Source organism: Python bivittatus, unplaced genomic scaffold, assembly GCF_059951505.1.
Source record: "Python bivittatus isolate LINGU-HERP-01145 unplaced genomic scaffold, Pbiv_v1 ctg000140_np1212, whole genome shotgun sequence".
In the NCBI taxonomy this organism is placed as follows: Eukaryota; Metazoa; Chordata; class Lepidosauria; order Squamata; family Pythonidae; genus Python; species Python bivittatus.
The window spans coordinates 2,309,307-2,332,665 of NW_028277043.1; the positions used below are offsets into that span (position 1 = coordinate 2,309,307).

A 23,359-nucleotide genomic window follows, 5' to 3' on the forward strand; every position below is an offset into this window, starting at 1 on the left:
CTAACATTATAAACACAAGATGAAATCTTCTGCATCTTGTCAGGTAAAAATGGCCCTAAATCAGTCAATGTCGAAAGATGATTCTTATCTAATTTGAAAGCTTGTTTGCAATACTTTTCTTATCTGTTTGCTTTACACCAGCTTGGCTTAATGTGCCATGCACCCACTCCACCCATTTTGTTACACGAAAAACAATGTTGAAACAAAAGTGTAAGGATTTTTAGAAAATCAACAATGGCAAAAGGATGAATTGCTCTGAATGCAAGGAGAAATTCATCCCGAACAAATAAGAAACCACATGGAAGCAAATGTCAGATTTAGTACATGGAAAGGAAGCCAAGCTGGATGAGACAGATTTGGCTTGCCAGAAAAGAGAGAGGGGGAAAAATACAGGGGGGAAAGTATACTTATAAAAAACATATACATCGGAAATATATAACAGGCGTAATACTTAAATAGATATCCACCACAAGTCTCAAACCAAGTCATTTTCCTTTGGAATAGTCTGGAATCCTTGCCCACTTTTTTCTGTATTGCTTAAATACATGGAGCCCCAGATCACTTTTTTTTTCATCCCAGGATCCTCTCCAGCAACCACTGCTGAAAATCAAAAGCAGAGTTTTCCAACTTTTTGAGATGGGAACGATACAAGCACTCTAGCATATGCCCTTAAAGAGACGTAACATAATTTATAGAAAGCAACATCAACCCTGGCAAACAGTCCAAAAACAGAAAACCCTGCTTATGCAGGCTACAGAAATGCAGTCAAGCGTTACAGCTTCTTGTAATCTCTTTGGCTGCCTTCAAGGGTTGGCTGGATTTTTGCAACCTGGGCATGGAGCCATACCTGATAACCCTGGTTATGGTGAACCTCCGCCTCTGTCACCTTAGGTCAGTGTTGTCCAAACTTGGCCACTTTAAGATGAGTGGACTTCAACTCCCAGAATTCCCCAGCCAGCATGGCTGGCTGGGGAATTCTGGGAGTTGAAGTCCACTCATCTTAAAGTGGCCAAGTTTGGACAACACTGCCTTAGGTGACTCCTAGCCATGAAAGAATTCCCCAACTTGATCTACCTGGACCATCAATGACTCTCCATGTTTGCAGAAGTCTTTCCTGGAGAGACTGGAGGGGCACGGATGCCTTCTCCTCTCCTTGCATCCGTTTAACAGCTCAAGCTCTTTCTCTCTGAATTAAAACCAAGGCACTTTTCTAGAATGGAAAGCACCTTTGCATCCATACACGGATTTACATGAGGGGGTGGCAGCACATAGCTCTTGGATCAGAGGTGGCTCTGGGCCCATTTTCACCCAGCCCTCGATTTAATTTCAAAAATCGTTCAGAAATTCTGTTCCATCTGTGTAACTGCTGCTTGGGATGAAGGGAGGGAGAGAACAGGAGAAGAGGGGCACAGAGATTTGGTGATCCAAAATACTTTTTGCTTGCCTCAACCTCACTGATTAGTTTTGGAGAAACTAGGCTTTTAAAGGCAAAAGTCCCTAAACAGCAGAGGCCAGTGAAAGTGTCTCCTCTCCTCTCCTCCTTCTTCTCTTCCTTCTCTTCCTCTCTTTCCCTTCCTCTCTTCCTTCCCATCCTTCTTCTCTCTCCCTTCCCCTTCCTTCCCTTCCCTTTCCCTCCCCTCCCCTTCTTCTCTTCTCACTTCTCCTTTCTTTCCCTCCCCTTCCCCTTCCCCTTCCCAGTGCTGAGTGGGGCCCTTCCAGGCTGTTCCTTTGCTCTCCCCCTACTTATTTATCTGCATGCTGTTGCTGCTCACCTATGGCAACCGAGTGAGGGTTGCCATAGATCAAGGGATCTCTATAAGATCAAGTGACCAAGTGATCTCTATAGGGACAGTATCTGACTTTTGCACTGATCTCCTTCAAAAATTCTGGAGACAATCCCCTAACCTTCCTGAGTTGTCCAAACAGAGCTGACTTGCCCCACATTTCAAAGGACTTATTCGACTTCCAGTCTTTCCCCTCCACAGTTCACCCCAATGAACCAAACTGAGGGCAGGTAATTAGGAACCAGAACGCTTTCATGTTCCAAGAACTGATCAGCTTACAGAGATGTTTGCAGGTCAAAAAAGTCAAGATGGTGGCCACAACCATGGGATAGAAGCCCCACCCCCTTTCACATGCACTTAGATTCCTCTTCTAACAGAGACTAGCCCAGCAGCAAGACAAAATACATCTTTCTCCATCTTCCCCACAAAGAAGAATTGAGCTGTAAAAGCTTGTATCCTGCTTCAGGATGACCCATTTAACTTAGTTACTGAATTAACCCATGCCCTGGCTTCACACAATACGCCAAACCATCAACTATCCCAAAGAGACTTGATTTGCAGGGCAGATTAAACCGCAAATCCTCATCACTGTTCACCCTCACCAAGCAGTGTGTCTTGTGAATGCAGCTACTATTTTTCTTCATCCACTGGAAACCTGACCAGGTGTTTCTGCAGCCACACACATAAAATATCAGGTGGAGTTTCAATTGCACTGCTGTGGCCATCTTGACTTTTTTGACCCTACCAGCAGACACCCTGGCCCTAACTTTGGTGACAGGCTAAACTCTAATAAATCAACATGAACTAATAAAACGTCCTGCTCTGGTTAAGGGTGGGGTGGAAATTCAGCCCCAAGACAGTGAGTTCCCCCAGCCCCATTTGATCCAGAAATGTGTCTGTCTGTTCTTCCAGAGCTACAAGGGTTCTTGATGGAATCAGATGCCTCTTGGAGCTGTTCTTGCTCAGGAACTGCTCTTACAGCCAAGGAGTGACCAGTGCTCATTTCTACCTCCATCTTCCTTGATACCAAGAAGTGCCTTTTCCAAACAAGGCTGACTAAGAACCACTTGGCCGGCTTTCCCTCCACCTGTTCCAGGATCCCGCTGAGAACTAATTATTTTGCAGTGACTCATTCCCTGCCGTTGCTAATAATCATTAATAAGCCATCAGCCATGGTAGCTACATCAACCTTCTTCAATGGGTTGGACTCTAGACCCTATTATCCACAGTTGGCCCTTTCCTAGCCCTGCCTGGAGATGAGCTATGGTCCTTCTTTCTAAGGTAGGGTTGGCAGTCAAACTAAGTCAGGATTGACTTAACTGTAGCTCATAGAAGAAGCCACAACTGGGTGGAACCACCCCAATTCAAGCTAGGAAACCAGATTAAGTACGGGGTGGGAACTCAGCCAAGAGGCACTGTCATGCAAAGCCTAGCTTTACCTCGTGATTTAATTCGCTTTTGCCTCCCTGCTAAATTCAGGTATGGAACTGAGGCGTCTTGGGAGGGGGTGTGTACGCAGGTCTGCACAACCCACTGAACAATGAACTAATCCAACCGACTGGGTTCACGCGTCACGTTAAGCCACGAAACAAGTCACCACCGTCCAAACGAGTTAGGCTTAGCCCGTCGTGCGAATGCACGGGCCGGGCTCGGGGCGCTTCGACAAGGTCTTCCCCGGGCCGAGACGGGGGTCCTTTCCAAACTCCTCCCCGGAGTTGTCGGCTCCCTTGCTTGCAAGAGACTCCCTTCCCCACTTTAGGGGCTTAAAAGCCGCACGGGTTACCAAGGTAACTCAAAGTGGGGGTCTGCGGGGGCCTGACTGGCTGACTTTGGGTTCCGGCCCCCCACTCGGGGCAAACTCCCGGGAATGGTGCGGCCCCGGCCAGAAGGAGCTGCGCTCTGCACCTGCTCAGGAGAGCATTGCCGACGTTCGAAGCATAAGCCAAGGCTGAGCCCCTCCCCAGCATTAAAAGAGCTGGCCTGGGCAGTGGGGCGGGGGTGCAAGGGGAAGACAGCGGGGCCAGAGAGGGGCTGGGGCTGGCCGGGTACACTTGCAAGCCGGCCGCGCGAATTCACCGGAACAATTGCAACTGAGGAGCGCGCTGGGCAGGGAGGGTTCGTCCACGCCCCCTCGCCCCCTCCAAGGCTTTCTCGGCTTGGCTCGCCGCCGATCCTCCGCTCCGGAGGGGGGAGGATAGAAAGAAAGCGTCGCCTCCCGCCGCCCCCCCCGGCCGGCAAGCTCTGTTTCTCCCTTCCTTCTCCTGCCGCCGAGGCAGAACAGGCGGCGCTGGAAACAAAGAAACTCCGGCGCCCCCTCCCTCCCGTTCCCGAAGCCTCCTGGCCCCCCCTTCTGCAACCAGCCCGCCCTTTGTCGCCCCCCGCCCCGGCCCCCCTGCTGTCTAGGCAAGCAAAGCCGCCCCCATGCCCCCACCTGTCTGACCCCCATCTATCTCCCCCCACCCCGTTTATCAGTTTTCCCACTCCCCCTTCCGCCCCCTCCGGATTTTCTCCTGCCTCCAACTGTTCTCAGCAGCCCCAACAGAAGAGACCCCTGGCTGGTGGGCGGGGGGGGGCAGAAGATGCGGGGGGGCTGCCTCTCTCGCGCGCCACTTTCTTGTACCCGATTTCCAGTTCTATCTCGGCGATGTCCGCAAAAAGGAGGATTCCCACGAGCAGGGTGAGCAGCGCCAGCGTCCAGCTCCGGCAGGGCAGCGGCATGGCTCCGGGGCCAGCCCGGCCGCGACAGGATCCGAGCGGCGGCTGGAGGAGGCGGCGGCGGCGGCGGCGGCGAAGAGGAGGGGGAGGAGGCTGAACTGCAGAAAACGGTGTGTTGGGGGGGAGATGGGGCGGGCTCCTCTTGATCCTGTTCCCCCTCCTTTCCCGGTCCTGAAGGAAGGGGTCCCGGAGCTCTGGAGTTTGGAAACTGCCTTGAACAAAAAGGGGGAGGCTGTGCCTGCTTGCAGAGGATCCCTCTTCCTGCAGACCACCCCCTTCACCGCATCTTCTGGCCGGTAAATCCAACTTCCATCTCTACCCAGCGATGAACCAGGATACATTCCCCACAAGGTTTTCTCTGAAAAACATAACGGTAAGGGGGAAGAGGAACATCTCCATCTCCCTTCCCTCCTCCCCTCTTTCTCCTCCCTCTCCAACACCCCTTTGCAAAGTTTCAGCCCCCCCCCCTCTCTCTCACACACACACACACACACCACCGAATCTGATGAACCCAACGGCAGCCAACTCAGAGGTGTAACAATCAGGATCAAACCTCCCACGCTGTCTTTACCTTGTGGGAATCCTCATCACAACCCTGTAAGGTGGATCAATTTCCCCGCCTGTCCCCAACTTAGAAGCCAACTGAGAATAACTCCCCACCCCCACTTGCTTTGTGGGGGTTTCTGTGCCCTTTGGCTTAGAAGCTAGAGCAAAACAGTGGGATAGGAAGCCGAGGCAAGTGTAGAAGTGTAAGTTCCAGGAAGAGGAAGACTTTGATCCCACGCTTTAGTGTTAAGGGGAAGAAGAGTTTTAAGTATTCTGGAAGCGATGGGAAATGTACCCACAACACTCTTATCTTTAGCCAATGGGCAACTAAAAAATAGGGGAACTGTAGAAATGGGACCAATCAAGAGAACCACCTCTCTTCATACTGCCTATATATATATATATATATATATATATATATATATATATATATATATTTTAAGCCACAATAGCTGAATTACTCTCCACAATGTAAGGAAAGATCAGCCAAATCCAGGATGAGATAGGAAGGTCTATGATCCTGTAAAAGGCATCTTTCATGAAATGGAAAGTAATGTCCCAGGGAGGAGAACAGAAAGAAGAGGAAAAGTGGGCTGTGATAATCACAAAGGCAATATAAATAACTACCAAAATACATTGAAGAGGGTATCCCTAAAAAATAAAGTATTAAAAGAAAAAAATAAGAACTTCCTTAAATTCTCTTTCAAGCAGAAAAATCAGCCAGGAAGTAGCTGCTTGGGCCATCAGAGGACAGAGGAGAGATTTGGGGATTGAGGAGAAACTGAATGAAAGTGGACAAGGAGATTCCCCCCCCCCCCCCCCCCGCCCAGAAGCTGTAAGACCAGGAGTCATCCCAGGAAGTGGATTGGAAAGAGATTTAGACAGGAGCTTTTATTTTCTCTGACAAAGTAATTCTTCACCCCTGCATAAACTGTGGAATGCATTCCCAGAAGACATGGTGGCGGTCACTTGCTTGTATGGCTTCAGTAAGGAAGTGAGGTTCATGGAGAGCAGGTCTATCCAGAGCTATTAGTCTCAAAAACTCGGTGTGATCTCCAGGTTGGAGGTGGGAAACCACCAGATAACCATTGCAGAGGAACAGCAGTGGGAGAGGGGCAAGTCTCCATCTCCTGCTTACAAGCATCAGGAGAATCATCTGGTTGGCCAGTGGGAGAACCCAAAGGTTGGACTAGAATGAGCTTTGTCTGTTCTTATGTTTGCTGGTGTCTCAAACGAGTGTAATTTGTCTTAGCATGTGGCTGGCCTTGTCCAAGTTCTGAATCCAAGCATGGTCAACCCTGGCTAGTGTTTGGATGGGAGACCATCAAGGATCCTCGGACTGCAGGCAACTTTGGGAAATTGCAAAAACAATCCTGAAAAAAAAGCATTGGCAAATCACTTCTGTATTTTTGCAAGGAAAACTCCACCGTTCGTGAAATCCCTAGGAACTAAGCTAGAACTGAGGCCATCTTTATCTTTTATAGCATTATTCAATTACCATGAACAGTGGGAGGGGGAAAACGGTTAAGGAAAGAAATGAACTGATGATAAAAAGGGTGAGATTATAAAAAGGGTAATATTGGAAGGGAACAACCATTCTCTGGATGTGGTAGGGAAGTTGGAACCATCACCACAGCTTAAGTCCTTATGTGGGTTGGAGATGGAAATTTGGCTACTGTTTTCATGCCTCTCCCCAATTCCTTTACCAGATCCTTTGGATCTTCAGCTATGCAGAAATGCCTTGTTTCTCCCCTTATTATTAGTAGGGGATTAAATCCTGCAGAATTTTGTGGTTGACTTATCTTGTTATTATACCACCAGCCTCTTCTCTGCCATTGGACTGGACTCTCACTACACCCAGTGGCCTCCTAGAAGAATCTCTGTTTAGCTTTTTAAAATTTGCTCTGAGCTGTTTTTGTTTTTGTTTAATTTGTGCTATTTTGTACACATTTTAACATTTAAAAGGTAGGAAAGTGCAAATGAACACATCTTTTTTTTAAAATGTGGGGGTTCAAGGCCTCTGAGCAACAAAGGAAGGGTGAAAGTATGCAGAGATAATCTCACTTTTTCTTTTTCTTTTTTACTAAAAAAGATGTACCTGTTGGGCTATGGTAATTCACACATTTTGTTATGCTGTTGTCCTTTCACTGGGAGGGCTCTGTTCTCCAATTTCAGATTTTCTGTGATAGGAAACAGACTGAGAGAGACAAACAAAAGCACAGGAGGAGGAGGATGCTGTATCGGGTATCATGAACATGCCCCATTGAAAACTGAACAATTTATGGGAATCTCACTGAAAATTAAGGGAGAGACTTGCCTCTTGGCCACAAAGAGGCTGGGGTTTAGTTAGTAGGGACCTTTTTTAACCCTGCACCTCCATCTGCTCATAGCCAGATTTTTAAACCGGTGTAAAGAAAGAAAAGAAAATCAGTCAAAACCGAGACTTTTTAAAAAAGAATCTAGAACAGTTGAAGAGCAAGAAAAAGCAATCACTGCAGCTCAGTTTTCAAACCTCAGCAAGCTAAGAGTCGTCCAAAGCATCGTAACTTTCAGCAGTAACAGAATCCAGAGCTTTGGTGTTTATAGAAGAGAACACCAAATCACGTATGAATCATTTTTTCCCCTACTGGAGGCTTTCAAAGTATCCTTCTCTAACCTGATGCCTCCCAGATCTGCTGTAGCTACAGTTCCAAAATTGTCCACCAATGTGACTCCAGACCACTGTCTTCATGCTTGACTTGCTCGTGTGTTGCTCACAGGCCTGTCTTACTGTTCTTGGAGTGACCATGTTAGATCTGATGGAAATTTGACCAGAAAGATGCTTTTATCCCACCGGTGAAGACAATTCCAACCATGCAGCCTCAGCTGAAAGGCTATTGGGTGTTCTGGTGTGTTTTCGGGTCTAAGATTACATTGTGCGGGATGTGCACCCTGCTTTTGGACTCAAGGAATGGAAGTGAAAAGTGGTACATGTTTCTCCACTGCTAGGTTGAACTGTTTTCCATGGAATGGGCAGAAAACTAGACCAACACTGTTGGCCTGTTATTGAACCCTTTTCTTCTATTGTCAAATCAAAGCTTTATTACAATCATAGACCAGCATAAGGAGGGTGGGGTACAATCAATTAAAAAGCATAACATTGGAGTTCATTAAAAAAAAATCAAAAAGCTAAAAGATAGAAAACGTTTGACTTCTATTGTTTCTGTTCCCGGTCACTCCCAGTCCCCTAATTTTCCCCAAAGTGATAGGTGTGGCAGAGCTGAACAGATTTTATACCCCTTGAGGCTGTCTTTAGACAGAAGTGGAATAAGAGGGAAAATGCAACTTTAATGCACGGGCAGCTAAGGATGACTTCAGCTTGTTTCACTTCTGGTCTGGGGTGAGATAAAGGCAACATCATGGGAGCAGGGCAGAAAAGAGGAAATTGTTGGGGCACATTTGTTACATGATTAGGTAGAAGTGAGAAAAGGGCCCATTCTTTGCTATTTTGAGGCAGGAAATACACATTTTAGTGAAAGTCCTAAAAGATGGTTAACGCTGATATACAGGTAGTCCTCGACTTATGACCATTGATTTAGCAACTCTTCAAAGTTATGACGGCACTGAAAAATGTGATGATCAGTCCTCAGACTTATGCCCATTGCAGCATCCCCACAATCACATGATCAAAATTTGGGCACTTGGCAGCCAGCATGTATTTATGAAGGTTGCAGTGTCCTGGGTTCATGTGATTGCCATTTGCAACCTTCCCAAGGGGTTTCCAACAAACAAAAATCAATAGAGAACCTCGTGATTCACTTAACAACTGTGTGATTCACTTAACAACTGCCACAAAAGTAAAATTGGGTGTGGTCATGTGATGCCTCGCTTAACAACCACACCACTTAACAGCAAATTTTCCAGTCCCTATTGTGGTGGTAAGTTGAGGCCTACCTGTAAGGACTGGAAGGGACCTTGTAGGAGACCAACCATCCCAACCCCCTGCTGGGTGCAGGAATCCACTACTGTAGCATCGTGATGATGTTACCTAGTTGGGTAATGAAATGTCTGCAAGCAAACAACCAAGCTCAGAGAGCACCAAGGACTCCACAGTTCAACCCTGAGCTACAGATGTTCTCTTCTGCTGGATACAGCATCTTTAACAGATGGCCATCCAGCCTTTGTTTGAACATCTCCAGCGAAGGAGAGTCTACCACCTTGCGCGGTTATCTGTTCGATGGCTGAATAGCACTTCCCATTAGGAATGAAATGAGGCCCAACTGAAATCTGCTTCCATGTGATTGAAGGCCCTTGTTTCTTATTCTGTCTTCTGAAATCCCTCTGAACAATTCTTCTCTATCGTCTACATGAGAGCTCTTCAGATCCTGTTGTGTGCCTCCAAGAACTCTTAGGGAAAAGTTAGATTATAATTGTAGGGGAAGAGAAGGAGGAATGAAGAAATGTGGAGGATCACATCCTTGAAATAAATGTCTTACCCAGCAAAGAAAGGCAAGTTACACATAAGTCCCCTGGCCAGATCAGAGGACAAGCCAGATTCCTGTTTCCCACAGTAGCCAAAGAAGTGCTTTCTGAGAAGTTGAGAGCAGGACATGGACATGAAAGTCTTCTACAGCTTCCTGTACATGTCTGGGTGGGCAAGCTGTGTCTCATGTATGCAATTTGTGATGGGGAGGGGGGTAAAAACTTATTTTAAGGAGTTCATAAATGGGAGGCAGTGGGTACAAACTACTCATTGGGGGGGTTGCCAGGTGTACCCCTTCCCTTTTTCTGGGGTTCCTTTGCAGTTGGCATCCCCCAGCAATTGGTAATACATAAATCCAACACCTAGCCGTCATTAGGAATAAGCGTGGATATAGTGAATAACAGATTAATTTGGATTCAGTGAAAGTTCCTCCACTTTTCTCTCTGAATTGCCCCCCCCCCCCACTTTCTTGAATGTTGAATGGCTCTTGGTTCCGTTACTTTGAGAGCGGGAGAAAAATCTGCGGTGATACAAACAACCTTGCCATGGTGTGTCATCTGTACTAGGCTGTTTGCCCATCATTCCTAGATGGAAATACAGTTTTGGGGAAAAGCAGGCTGTAAAAACATGGACTAATCAGTTGCCTTCACCTAATGCAGGAACAGAGAGCCAGTTTGGTGTTGTGATTAAAGGTGGTGGTCTGGAAGCTAGGAGGCTCTGAGTTCTGATCCTGCCTTGGAACGAAGCCAGCTGGGTGACCTTGGGCCAGTCCCCCTCTCTCCACCGTAAGAAGGCGAGGGCAAACCACTTCAAAAAAGGTTGCCAAGAAAACTGCAGGGACCTATCCAGGTAGCCATCAGGAGTCAAGATTAAGTCACACACACACACACACAACGTGGGGATATAAAACAGCAGTGATCACACCACGGTCGCTGTAGCTCTCAGTGTGACTAAGTATTGACAAAACAGAAAAAGAAGACAGACAATAAAAATAAATGTTTGTTAAATGCACTTGGCTGGCAAGCTACCAGAAGCCAGCACCAAACCCTAAGTTACTGTTTGTCTTTTTAAGAAAAGGAAAACCTTCTTAAACAAAACATTTACTATTTAATTCTAGTTCTCCCCCACCTTTTTTTTTTCCCTCTGTAACATTTTGAGACTTGGCTTTTGTGTAGGGGGTGGGCATCTCCCTTCCATTGCGTGCCTTTGGGGGGAATCGTTCTCACTGCTGTGAAAAACCATTCATTTGGCCTCTGCAAAGCGGGAAAGGTGTTATTTCTCTTATTCTCAAGAAGAAATTGTCAAGGAAGATGGTGTGTAAGAGGGGGTGGGGTGGAGGAAGCTAGAGAAAAGGAAAAAGGATCAGTTTACTCACTTAGGATGACATTAGTCAAACACACGGCGATTATTGAAGGCTGAACTGTCCTGCTGAGGCTGGTTACATCTCTGGTCCTTTAGAGCTAACCATTGCTAGGGAAAAAACCCAAAACCCAAAAACCACCAATATGATTTGCCCAGAAAATTGTGTGTGTGTGTGTGTGTGTGTGTGTGTGTAAGCATGCATTTGTATGTGTGTGAAGCATACAAACTTCTATATTAGGCACTTGGCTATCTAAAACCATGTATTTAATGTGAAGGGGAAACACCATTAAGCAAATGCACTGAAAATGTGTCTGCATGGAATGAAATTGACCCAAATTAGAGGTTGTTTTCAGAAGCTCTTCCTCTTCCCAGTTTCCTATTAGCGGATAATATTAAACATGTTTGATACAATTTTGTTTCTGCCCACTGAAAAAAGGAGGATATTTGATATGCAGAATCAATACAAACAAGGGGAATGGGAGTTAGGCGTGTTTCAGGACCATTTTTAAAAAATAGAAAATGGAGTTAGAAAGGACAACAAAGCAAGGAGCCCAAAAGCATAGATTAAAATGCCATAGATTAAAACATATGTAGGTCATTGAGACTTCAAATCAACATGCCAAATGAGTGTTTTGATTTAATTTGACTGACTGATGGGCTGGATTTAGATTCCAGGTTTCCTCCAGAAGCAAAAGGCGGGGTACATTGTACCTTCTCCTCCAGTTTTATTCCAACAACAACATCGTTAGATAAGCTAGGAGAAGAAGAATTTGCCAGCCCTGTGGAGCTTGTGATGATTTTAAACTGGGATCTTCCCTAACTGGTGATGTGAACAGAATCTCTTCTTCATTTTTAGATCTCCTGGCCAAGGACATTTCTTCTTTTCTTTTGTCTTCTGTCTCCCTTTGCTTCTCTGCCTTCTGGCCTTTTCATGGAGCCCGTGGACCATAAATACCTACCCTCTGCATCCCTTAGTTTTTCTCCTTCTCTTTTAGGACCCTGTTTCCTCCATTTCTGCTTTTCTGCCTGTCCTCAGCCTGTCACAGAATGCCTAACAGACCCTGGGAACATGGAGGAGGGGGTTAAGACCATTACAGAAGGGAGAAGGACTATTACAGAAAAGATTCCTTAGTCCAAGGGAAGGGAGAGCATGAGCAAAAAACATGAGTGATTCCACCTTAATTACGCTAGGTATAAGTTGATCGAAGAATTCCTTTGGCAGGCTTTCAAGATTCAAACAATAAACCTCATTCCAGAAATTATCCTACTAGCAAGAAAATTCATTTCAAAATTCAGATTTCTTTTGGTTTCCTGACTTTGCCAGCCTTGAAGCATTTGACATAGTTAGATCAAAGCACTAAGTGCACTGAGGTGTGATGGATCAGCCCTCCTGTATTGATGTATTTATGGGTAATGGCTTAGCTTTTGACATTTGTACCAAGTTCTATATTCAAAAGGGGTATGAATATAGAAAACCTTACCTATCAAATTACTCTTTTGTCATACAGTCTTTATAGATATGTTCTGTCTAAAAGCATTAAGGGTGTGGGAGAAAGAGAAGGACAAAGGAGAAGAGACTAAGAATGATGTCACAGAAGAGCTAATGGATTCCACATGGTCACTTGTTAGGCAGAACTGTCTTGTCTCTCTTAAAGAAGGACAGAAATGAAAACCCTAACTTTCTAACTCAAGGTATCACTTTAGTTGCCTCCTAGTGGCTAAAGGATGCAGTGACAATTATCCACTTTAGAGGACTTTCATGGTTCTTAGGGAGCAGGAGATGTGGTTGGGAACCATGAACAATTCTCTGTAGAAACAGAAACAAGTTCAACTAAAGAAGGACTTCCTTTGATTTGTGAGGGTGACAGTGATTAACTCACCTTCTTTTGCATTTGTAAAACCATAAAATGAACATCACCCTTATGATGCCCATCAACTTCTGAAACTGCAAACCAATATTCTTGATGGACAATGATAGCAGCTGGGGAGGGGGCTGTATTGAAATGGGTGTGTGGGTGTTTGCAAATACTGGAAATATCTCTACAAAATCAGATGGAATCGAACTTCTCTTGAAGAAATAGGTAAAGAACATCCTGATCTGAGCAGAGTCCTTACACATTTTCTGATGAGAACACTCTTTTCATAACAATAAGATAGTCCCTCCCTTCCAAGAATTTAATCAATACAGGAATTAAGGGAGAAAGTACCTCCTGCCTCTTTGTTATGCTCAGTTGCATAGTTACAATTCAAACAATGGCAAGGCAGCTCTACAGCCAGGAAGCCAGAAGATCAGGAACTTGCCACCGATCTGGTTCCTGAAGGGACAGACATCTCTCAAAAGAAATGCAGTTCCAGCACATCTGAGGCATATGAGCAAACAGGCAGCTATCAGAGCTTTTAACAAAAGAGCTTCTGTGTAAAGATAACATTCATCCTTAAATCCAGACTATATAATGCCTCGCCCAATTACAGATGGAAGGGCAAACTAAAAGAATAATTCATTATAATGCCTTTAATAATTGAAATCTGCCATTTTCCTACCAGTTCTCAATCCGTTGGATGAAAGAGAATTGGCTTTGGAAATGCTTTCAAAGGAGAAAAGAATGTTGGTGCAATTCTCCCAGGCAGAGCGGGATTGTGTTTACACTTAATGAATTAGAAGATAGCTGTGAGCTCAGCGTCCTCCCCTTCACTGCATCATCCTCTCTCCAGCAATCTGCAGTCTCCAATACTTTATTTGAATCCCAATAGAATTCAGTCTATCCCCAGTTTCTTTCTCAAGAGAAACTTCTTCCAGGAACCTTTGTGGTTGAGATGTCTAGACAGCCAGGGAAGCTTCAAAGGATAGAGAGAGGGCTAGCAGACAATCCTCTCTCTAGCAACCTGCAGCCTCTCTGGTTTCTTCTGCTTTCATTCAATTTCAAGGGAAGATCTCAGGAGAAACTTCTCTTCTGGGCTTTTTCAGTTGGGGAAGTGAGGGGAGCCAGGGAGGCTGCAGAGGGATAGACAGATGGATAACAAGCTGTTCTGTCTCCAGCTGTCTGCAGCTTCTCTGGCTTCCCCACTTCCATTCAGTCCCAAGGAAAGGCCCTGGAAGGAATGCCTCCCAAGGAACTTCATTGGTTGAGCTGTGTAGGCAGCCAGGGAGGCTGCAGAGGGATAGCAAGATGGATAACAGGCTGTTCTGTCTCCAGCAACCTGCAGCCTCTCTGGCTTCTCCTGCTTTCGTTCAATTCCACAGAAGACCTCACTGAGGAACTCCTTCTAGGGAGCTGCCATCATAGAGGTATTATTGACTCAGGACTGCAAATGACCTGGCTTGTCATGCCATCTGTATACATCTGCTGTCCTACAAAGCCTGAGATATCCACTGTGCCCCTTCAATAATCCAGAAATGGAAAAGACTAGCCTAACTTTTGTCAGGTTGGTTCACACACACACACTGGCTCCAGGTTGACATGGGTACTTTCACCTTCTCTTTTTTGCCCCTTAACCTTTCCATGGCAGAAAAAGCAAATGGCTGTGTTCATTTCAGTGGTCTTTGGAGGGCCACCCAAGGATGCTGTCCCCTCCGAGAGATTTGTTCAGACCACTGGTCAGAAACTCCTATCCTTCTATCCTGAAAAAGGGGGTCCAGATAGAAAAGGGCTCATCCCTCCCATATTGGGGACTGCCTGCCTCACTGCTTGCTACTTCCTTGCTTCCCATGAGGATCTCTATGAATTAAGCCCTGACAGTGGAAACATTTGTATATAGGTCTGGAATATTACCCACATATATACAAATGCTTTGCTATCAAGGCATAATCCATAGGGACCTTCACGGTGAACAAGGATGAACATACACTCAACCCCTGCCCCCCCCCCATTTCAAGTCATACTTTTCTATTGGTAAGAACCAACTTACCAAGGACCAGTGATAACAACAGATTTCTAGCACTAAGAGGAAATTACAAATAAGAGAACAAATAAGATAAGTGCATCCAATTTTTTGACATACCAATTTCTCTTTTGTTGAAGAGAAATTAAAAAGGTTGCATAAGCAGCCATTTGGGATGAGTGCATGATGGAAACACCTCCTCTGAATCCCCCCCTTTGTTATTGCTCTCTCTCCCATTGTTAGCGGGGGCTTCACTTTGTCATACACCCTTTACCATTATTAGAATAAAATGTTTGAGACATCCGATGTCTATTTCTCATGTTCCCCCCCACACCTTTGGTCAGATAACCCATTGGGTGAATTTACATTTCCCAACAATATTGATAATTTGCATATAAAAGTGTTTTCTCCCTCCCCCACTGGCTGGAAATATCATTTTCTTTGTGTATGGCCACCGATCAGCTGTGACCACACAATATGTGTAACCAGATCAAAGAAATCGCAGTTGCGATCATTCACCATAATCAGATTAGTTAGTATGAATCTTAGTTGCTGTTGTTGGCTTTGGGGTGGAGGGAATGGCTTACTTGTATGACCCCGTATCTGTTTCATTAATTTTCAATGTATTGTGTAAATTCAGAATATAGGGACCAAGTCAAGCATGAGATCAGGTCAAGGGTGTATTGTGAGAAGACATCTATGCTGCCTTCTTTCTCTCCTCTCTCACAATTAACTGGGGCACAGAGAACCCAGAACACTAATGAGTTTGAACACAGCATCTTTGAGGTGCAAAACTGAGCTACAGACTTTCATCCATCCAGACGCTGATACCACAAGCGTGAGACTTTGCAGCAGAAGTCACCTATGGTTCTAGTATTTGAGGCATCGTCAATACACTGAGGACACCCGTTTATTCTATATATCGTTGTTGACACATTTATCATTGCTTTCTTGCATGTGCTGATTTTATGTGGCAATGCTGAGAGCTGACTGAGGCCAGCAGGACAAATGTAATGTATTAAGTAAGAAATAAACGCCGCAGCGTCTCCTGCCTCTGTGGATCTATTCTGCTTACCTGGAATCTACTCTTACATCTCTTTCTGGCACCTTCAGGCAGCTGTAGTAAGAACAGTGTTGCGTTCACTCAAGCTTGTGCTGAAGCTATTAGATGGACCATCCAGCAGGCTAAGTGTGAGTGTGTGCAAGCAACACATGCAATTATATGACCAAACCACTTTTCCTGCTCCAGATCATGCATTTTTGCGAGACTACTCCTTCTTTGAAAAGCAGTCCAAATCTAGCATACCAGGGTGGTCCACAGTAGAAACCCTTTTCATTCTTGTGACTGGGCTGTACAGTCTATACCAGTGTTTCTCAGCCTTAGCAACTTGAAGATGTGTGGACTTCAACTCCCAGAATTCCCCAGCCAGCAAGCTGGCTGGGGAATTCTGGGAGTTGAAGTCCACACATCTTCAAGTTGCCAAGGTTGAGAAACACTAGTCTATATAATAAGGCATTGACTGGGTTCACACATCATGCTAAACCATAACCATGATTTATAAACCACAATTGCCTGAGCTCACGTGCACCTATTTATTTCATCTTACTTACTGAATCCCAATTTTATTCTGCAATTTTTACCTTTCTATATTCTCCTTTTATTTTAAAGTTTGTTCGGTATCTTGTATCCTGGTACATCATGCGCTTATGACCAAGGCACCAAGGGGATGAGAAGGAAGGATTCAAAGGCCATCCTTAATCTCTACTCCCCCCAAGAACCTGGTGATCAAGGAATGAAACTGCTGTCAGGAACAAAACAGCAGCGGTCCAATCCTGTCCCTTTTTTAAAAAATTGCCCTTTCACTTTGATAGCTTTAAAAAAAGGATGTTTTTAAAAAATAAACCAGAACAGGGTGCCGTTGAGTCAGTCCACTTGTGTCATATAGGGTGTCAGAAGCCTCGCAATCAATTAACCAATTTGCTAATTAACTTGCTTCGGTTCTGCCATTATAAGAAAAGGGGGGGGGGTGCTGGAAGACTAACTGTTGAGCGCAGATGGACTGTTATCTGTCTCTCACAAGCGCCCATGGTCATACCAGCATGAGACCAGGAGAGACCCAAGGAAAGGAGCAAGATGGACTGTGGGCTGGAAGGGGGGTAGTGAAGGGAAAAGTGGTTAAGTAGAGTTTGGAGTGCACATGCTTTTTAGTTTCAGCAATCACTTTGCAGGCTGTGTATTACTTCTCAATAAATGAATCTTTCTTTGAACTTATCTGGGTTTCAAGAGGAGTCACGTTTACTGGGGACTGAGTATTGCAGGTCATCACATTGGGATATACCTTTTATGGAGAAGGGGAGAGCCATATATGACAGGACACGTTTACCTTGACCCATCTCCCACACATACACACGCACTGGAAACTCACACATTCCCAGGTACACATAGACACATACACAGAGTGATGGTGCGTCCACCCAAGGTGCTCGACTTGATCACCGAATGAACCCATTGTGGAGAAGTTGCATACGTTACCTTAAGCCATAAATCAACTCAACAGTCTGGGTATGTACCACATACCAAGCCGCAAAAGACTAACCAAGGTTAACCCTAGATAGGTTTACTCACAGGGAGTAAGGTTACTCCAAGGTCAACCACCCAGCAGCCCAGGTATTGCAGCTGATGTGATTAAAGGGTCATGCGTTGTTCACGGAGAGCTGGCACTCAGCTTGGTTTGAAGGCTTGGTGCTCTGCTCCCATTTGACGTAGAGGTTCAGCTTTCCCAATATGGTGGCCTCCAGAACCAAGAACTGGCTGAGGACTATGGGATTTGACATCCATACCCCTGGAGTGCACCAAATGTGGAAGGTTTCTGTAGAGACAAACAAACAAAATTACTTGATTTCTCTCATACTGTGCTTTAGTGTGACAATTCTGTTTTTGATCTATTTCTTTAATTCACTGTGTGTGTGTTTTTAATCTTTTTATTATTGTTGCTCAGTGTTCTGATTCAGTTTTTTAAGTATTCTGAACAACTGGCAAAGCACCGGAAAAATCCAGGGGGAGCAGCTATGCTCTCGGGACACATGCCATTCAGGAACTCATTTCTTTTTTTCTTTACAGAAAGAAAAGCAATTTTAAAAAGAAAGAAAAAGCTGAAAATTACCTATAGCCCCTGAAGGCTGAAAAATAGTCTGATGATGATGATGATCTGCGGTCTCTGATAAAAGTTGCCTGACCCTTGTATAATTGCAAAAACAAAATAGCTTAGTTTTAACAACGAAGACAGCAGTTTTTCTCATTCTTATATGAGGAATTAATTAAATGTAGCCAGATTTTCTCTTCCAAGTAAGTGTTAATGTCCTTCCAAACAGCGCCTTTGTTCAAAGCCTGCATAGTGCTAATATCATTAAAAAGAAAGACGGATGAATTGCAGTTTGCAAACGGTCAGATGTCCATCGGAAGGGCCAAACCCAATAAGTGACATTACTTCTGATCATGGAGGCTCCACAACCATTGCTGAATCTCTTTAGAATGGGAGTTTTCTGTCATCCTTTGGAGGTTAAAAGAAAAATACTCAGCGCCAATCCGGGGCTGTAATCATGCATGATGACATAATCGCACAAATGTCATGCTTACCAAATGCACACATTTTGACAGCACTGCTGTAGTTGTCACTAGCACAGAATTTGTATAAAAGAGGCAATTCTTTTTTTTTCCCTTTGCTTTTGTAAGTGAAGATGTGAATATGTCACACATCAAAATAAACTCTTCATAGCCTCTGGAATAGAACAGCCCTCAGACAAAACTGAATGTTGATCAGAGGTCCTTGTTTGGAAGCGACATAAAAGTTGTTCTCATAATTTTTCTGCGTAAATCCAGTCACTGCTGAGAGTTCATTGCTGTCCTTAATTGTCGTGAAAACATTCATAATGTATGGTAAATGAAGCTTAATTGCAAGCGCATTGACTTGTTATAATTATCTTGTTACATAGCAATTAAATCTTTTAGGAAATTAAAGAAGAATTTAAGACTTGCCATAAACAGGCACAAATCCACAGAATCCTACAGTTGGAAGGAGCCCTTGAGACATCAAGTCCAACCTCCTGTGACTTTATTTATTTATTGTGCTTTCGAGTCAGTATTGACTCCTGGCAACTGCCTGGACAAGTCCCTGTGGTTTTCTTGGCAAGTTTTTTGGAAGTGGATTGCCCTGGCCTTCTTGTTCCTAGGGCTGAGAGAGGGATTGGCCCAAGGTCACCCAGCTGGCTTTGTGTCCAAGCCAGGACTAGAACTCATGATCTCCTGATTTCTAGCCTGGTGCCGTCATCACTACACCCAACTGGCTGTCTTTCTGCTGAGTGCAGCAATCCAAATGAAAGCATTCTCAACAGATGACGGTACAGCCCCTGCTTAAACAGAATGAGCAAAAAGGTTTGTTCTAACATCCAGTTGGAATCTGCCTTCCTATTCCTGTATCAAGTCTGTTTTCCCATGTCCTCCACTCTGAAGTGATGGAGAAAAGGTCTTGGCCATCTGGATGAGACTTCTCCAGATCCTTGGAAAGTGCCATCATATCCCATGCACCCCTCCCTCAGTCTTCTCTTTCCAAAGCAAAACTTAATAGGGGAGCTGTGTTAATCTATGCTAGTCAAAAATCAGGAGGAGTCTGGTGGCACCTTTTCCGACTAACAGGTTTGATTAAAAGCCAGAAGCTCACTTCCTCAGGTGCAGAGTGGTGGACTGATATAGGATTTAAATTGGGATGGGGTGGGGGGAAGGGAGGAGAAGACCAGGTGGTTATACAGATGAAGGCTGCATGTGAGACAGATCACCAATACCTTATCAATTAACACTTGTAATGCATTAAACAACCCCTTATCTTGCCACTCTATGCATCTGAGGAAGTAAATTGCAGCTCATGAAACTGGAGGCCTTTTAATAAAATTGGTTTGTTGGAAAAGGTGCTACTAGACTCCTTCTGATTTCTTCCAAAACTCAATTTCCAGTACAGTCCTTTCTTGCCCTTCTTTGACCCTGCTCTAGTGTCTCTTAAAATGTGGAGTCCAGAGCTGGACACAAGTTGATACACCAGGGTGCTGTCAGGGTGTCCACAGAAGGCGATCAAAAAGCCAAGGTGGTGGCCGTGACCAAGTGGTTGACATGTTGCATGTAAAAGAGCAGAGCTTTAACCATGTAGTTGTGGAAGCCAGCTTGACTTTTTTGATCCCTTCTGGATCTTTTGGGATCTGCCCCAGGGGCAGCTCTCAAAAGATTCCTCCCCAAAGAATCTGGCCCTCAAGAGAAAATGTCCCATTTCTGCCCTAGATCAACAATCCAGAATGAACATCTACATGCATGGGACAAATGAGAACACATTTAAAATCAACCCCTCTCCCAAATCCCACCCTGCTGAAGAACTGGAGAGAATAAAGTCAGTATTTTACAGAAATCTGAAAATACAATCCTGGTGATATGTTTGGCATTTCCAAAGATACAGGCGAAGGCTGTTAGCTAACACATGGAAGTGTGCAGTAAGCACCTTTTTGCTGTTTGGGACTCCAAAAGATTACATTATTTACCCAGGGAAATATTTCACACCATTCTGATGTGGCTTTATGGCTTTTTCATTATGCTGCTTTGTAATGCCTTTTGTTTGAATGAATGCTCTACAACGGGGAATGTTGCGGGATGGGAAATAAACAGAACTTGGTAATTGATTGATAATATTTTGCCATGCTGAAAGTGGATAGCTTTCTATTATTGGAAAAGTGTGAATATGGGGAAATTGACAGCAGGTGGGGCCAAGCCAAGCCACAAGAGAATTCTGTCAAGGGTTTTAAAAAGCAATGGCAATTGTATTTGTTTATTCTAAAGATTCATTCATCACTTTTCAGTAAAACGTTCTCCGGGGCTTGTTGACAGTGAACTAAAACAATGCTAAACTAATTTACTTAATTTATTTGTAAAACAATGTTCAGAGGATTCAGTGCCCAGAAATCAAAGGGAGAACAATGCCTGAATGTTAAGCAGCACCACTTTACCTGTTCAAAATTGGAGCAATCTGAAACATGTTTATGGTTGGATCTTCATTGCTCTTTTATGCTTGCAAGAACAATCCTGGGGGGATGAGCCCAAGCTATTAACCTGACTTAACAGAAAGTTGAGTCTGAACTTTCCTGATTGATATCCTTTTGGCTGCCCCATAATACCTTTTGATCCATTAACTGGATTCACACATCTCCTTAAACTATAATGTGCTTTGTTGAGTTTTGGCTTACAGTGTTATGTGAAGCCAGTCACTGCTGCTTGTAAACTTAGCATTTATGTATTTAATTATTTATTCAACTATTAAATTAATTGATTCACTGATGGATACCCCATCTATCTGCTGTGGTGAGCACCCAAAATGGATAATGTACTGCATGTACATTCATAGACATTGCATTATTTTCTTTCAGTGAAACAAAGTTATTCAATGTTCAGAAGAGGGCTAATGAACTAGGAAAAAGGAAAGGCTATATAGCAGGGGTAAGTTAAGGCCAACTGATGCCCTAAACACTGAAACTTTCACACCATGAGATGGAAACAAATGTGATATCTGACAACACCTTCAAAGCAAATGTTTGACCTTTAGTCACTCATCATGCCAAAGAAAAGATATTTTTTTAACAATGCAGATTAAAGTAGAACATAGCAGATAAGGACAATTACAAAAAAAATTGACTGAAGTTGAGTTTGGCAGTGAAGGCATTAAGAGCATGCTAGGTAGGGGGAAAACCTCTGTGGTGCCCCCCTTCTCTTGGTGCCCTAAGCATGTGCTTATGTTGCTTAATGGCTATCTAGGGCTTCTATATAGCTAAAACTGGCCATCACCAGATGGGTCCATAAATATTGATCTCTAATGACTATCTTGCCTTTAGCCAACTAAGGCTTTCACATAATGTTTTTTGGTAAAACTGAGAAGTGTAGGCTAAATTACCAACCTTTGTTGTAACCACATCACAGGCAGTATTCCCCACTAACCCTGAAGACAATAATGGTCAATTCTGGCATATATTGGCCAGGATGCCACAACGGCAGCCAAATTCAGCTTTACCCCAAGCATCCCATTATTCATTATGCGGTGGAATTGCTTTGAAGTCCTAAACTTCATTGACAGAGGATCAGAGGAATGATGGAATGAAATTAAAGAAGTTGTTAAGGTTGAATGTGAAAAGAGACCGCCAAAAATGAGAAGAAGGCAAACTGGATGTCAGAACAAACTATGGAAATTGACAAGAAGAGAAGCCAATGCCAAGAAATACAATAATCTCAGAAAGGAACTTAACAAAGAGTTTCAGACAGCTGTTAGAAGAGGCAAAAAGCAGTATTACAATGACACCTGTAAAGGCATCAAAGATGGAAACAGACATGGAAAAACAAGAAAAGTCTTTCAAAAGATCTCTGAACTCAGAAGGAGGTTCCAGCCTTAAATTGGTATGCTAAAGTACGACAATGGACAGGTAAAAACTGATTCAAGGATTCAAGGAGATCAAACAAAGATGGAAGGAGTATACTGAAACACTGCACAGTAGACATCTCAACAAACCATAGACACCTGTAATGACATTGAGGATTGAAACAGACATGGAAAAGCAAGGAAAGTCTTTCAAAAATCTCTGAACTCAGAAGGAGGTTCCAACCTCAAATTGATATGCTAAAGGATGCCAATGGACAGATAGTAACGATTCAAAAGAAATCAAACTCAGATGGAAGGAGTATGTTTGAACACTGTACAGTAGAGATGTCAACATCCAAGATACCTTAGAAGATGTTGCATATTTACAAGAACCTCTAGTCCATTAGATGAAGTTAGATCAGCACTCTGGTCATTACCAAGTAAGAAGGCTACAGGAACTGATGGAATAGCCACTGACATATGGCAAGCAACAGAAGAAGAATCAGTAAAGGTTCTAACTAAGCTATTCCAGCAAGTCTGGAGAATGACACGTGGCCAACAGATTGGAAGAAGCCAATCTACATTCCAATACAAAAAAAAAAAAAAAAGGAAGCTTAACAAAGAGTGCAAACTATTGTACAATATCCTTAATTTCACATGCTAGCAAAATCATGTTTAGGCTCATCTAATGCAGATTAGAGCCCTACATGGAAAAAGAGATGCCAGATGTTCAAGCTGGCTCTGGAAAAGGCCAAGGAACACGAGACATTATTGCTGATGCATGCTGGATAATTGAGAAAGCCAAAGAACACAAAATAAGTCACTATGTGCTTCATTGATTATAGAAAGGCCTTCGATTGTATTGATCATGTCAAGATGTAAAAAGTGCTCAGAAAAATGGGAATCCCAGAACATCTCATTGTTCTCATGAGAAATTTATAGACAGGTCAGGAAGCCACAGTACAGACAGAACATGGTGAAACAGATTGGTTCAAGGTTGGCAAAGGAATGTGACAAGGCTGTTTACTCTCCCCTTATTTATTCAACCTATATGCTGAATATATATTAAAGGAAAAAAATGAGTGTGGTTTTAAAATTGGAGGAAGAAACATCAATAACTTGCACTATGCTGATGACGCTAACCTGATAGCTGGAAATGTAAAGGATCTGCA

General features: G+C 43.9%; 1 protein-coding gene across 1 annotated transcript in view; it reads right to left on the reverse strand.

Annotated features, from left to right (window-relative positions):
- ST8SIA2 (ST8 alpha-N-acetyl-neuraminide alpha-2,8-sialyltransferase 2) overlaps positions 1-4,915 on the reverse strand; it is a 34,778-nt gene extending 29,863 nt beyond the window's left edge. The window contains exon 1 of the mRNA XM_088136433.1: positions 4,405-4,915. Within this exon, the coding sequence (XP_087992559.1) occupies positions 4,405-4,502 (98 nt within the window). The 5' untranslated portion in view covers positions 4,503-4,915. The remainder of the gene's footprint in view (positions 1-4,404) is intronic.
- Between the last annotated feature and the right edge of the window lie 18,444 nt (positions 4,916-23,359).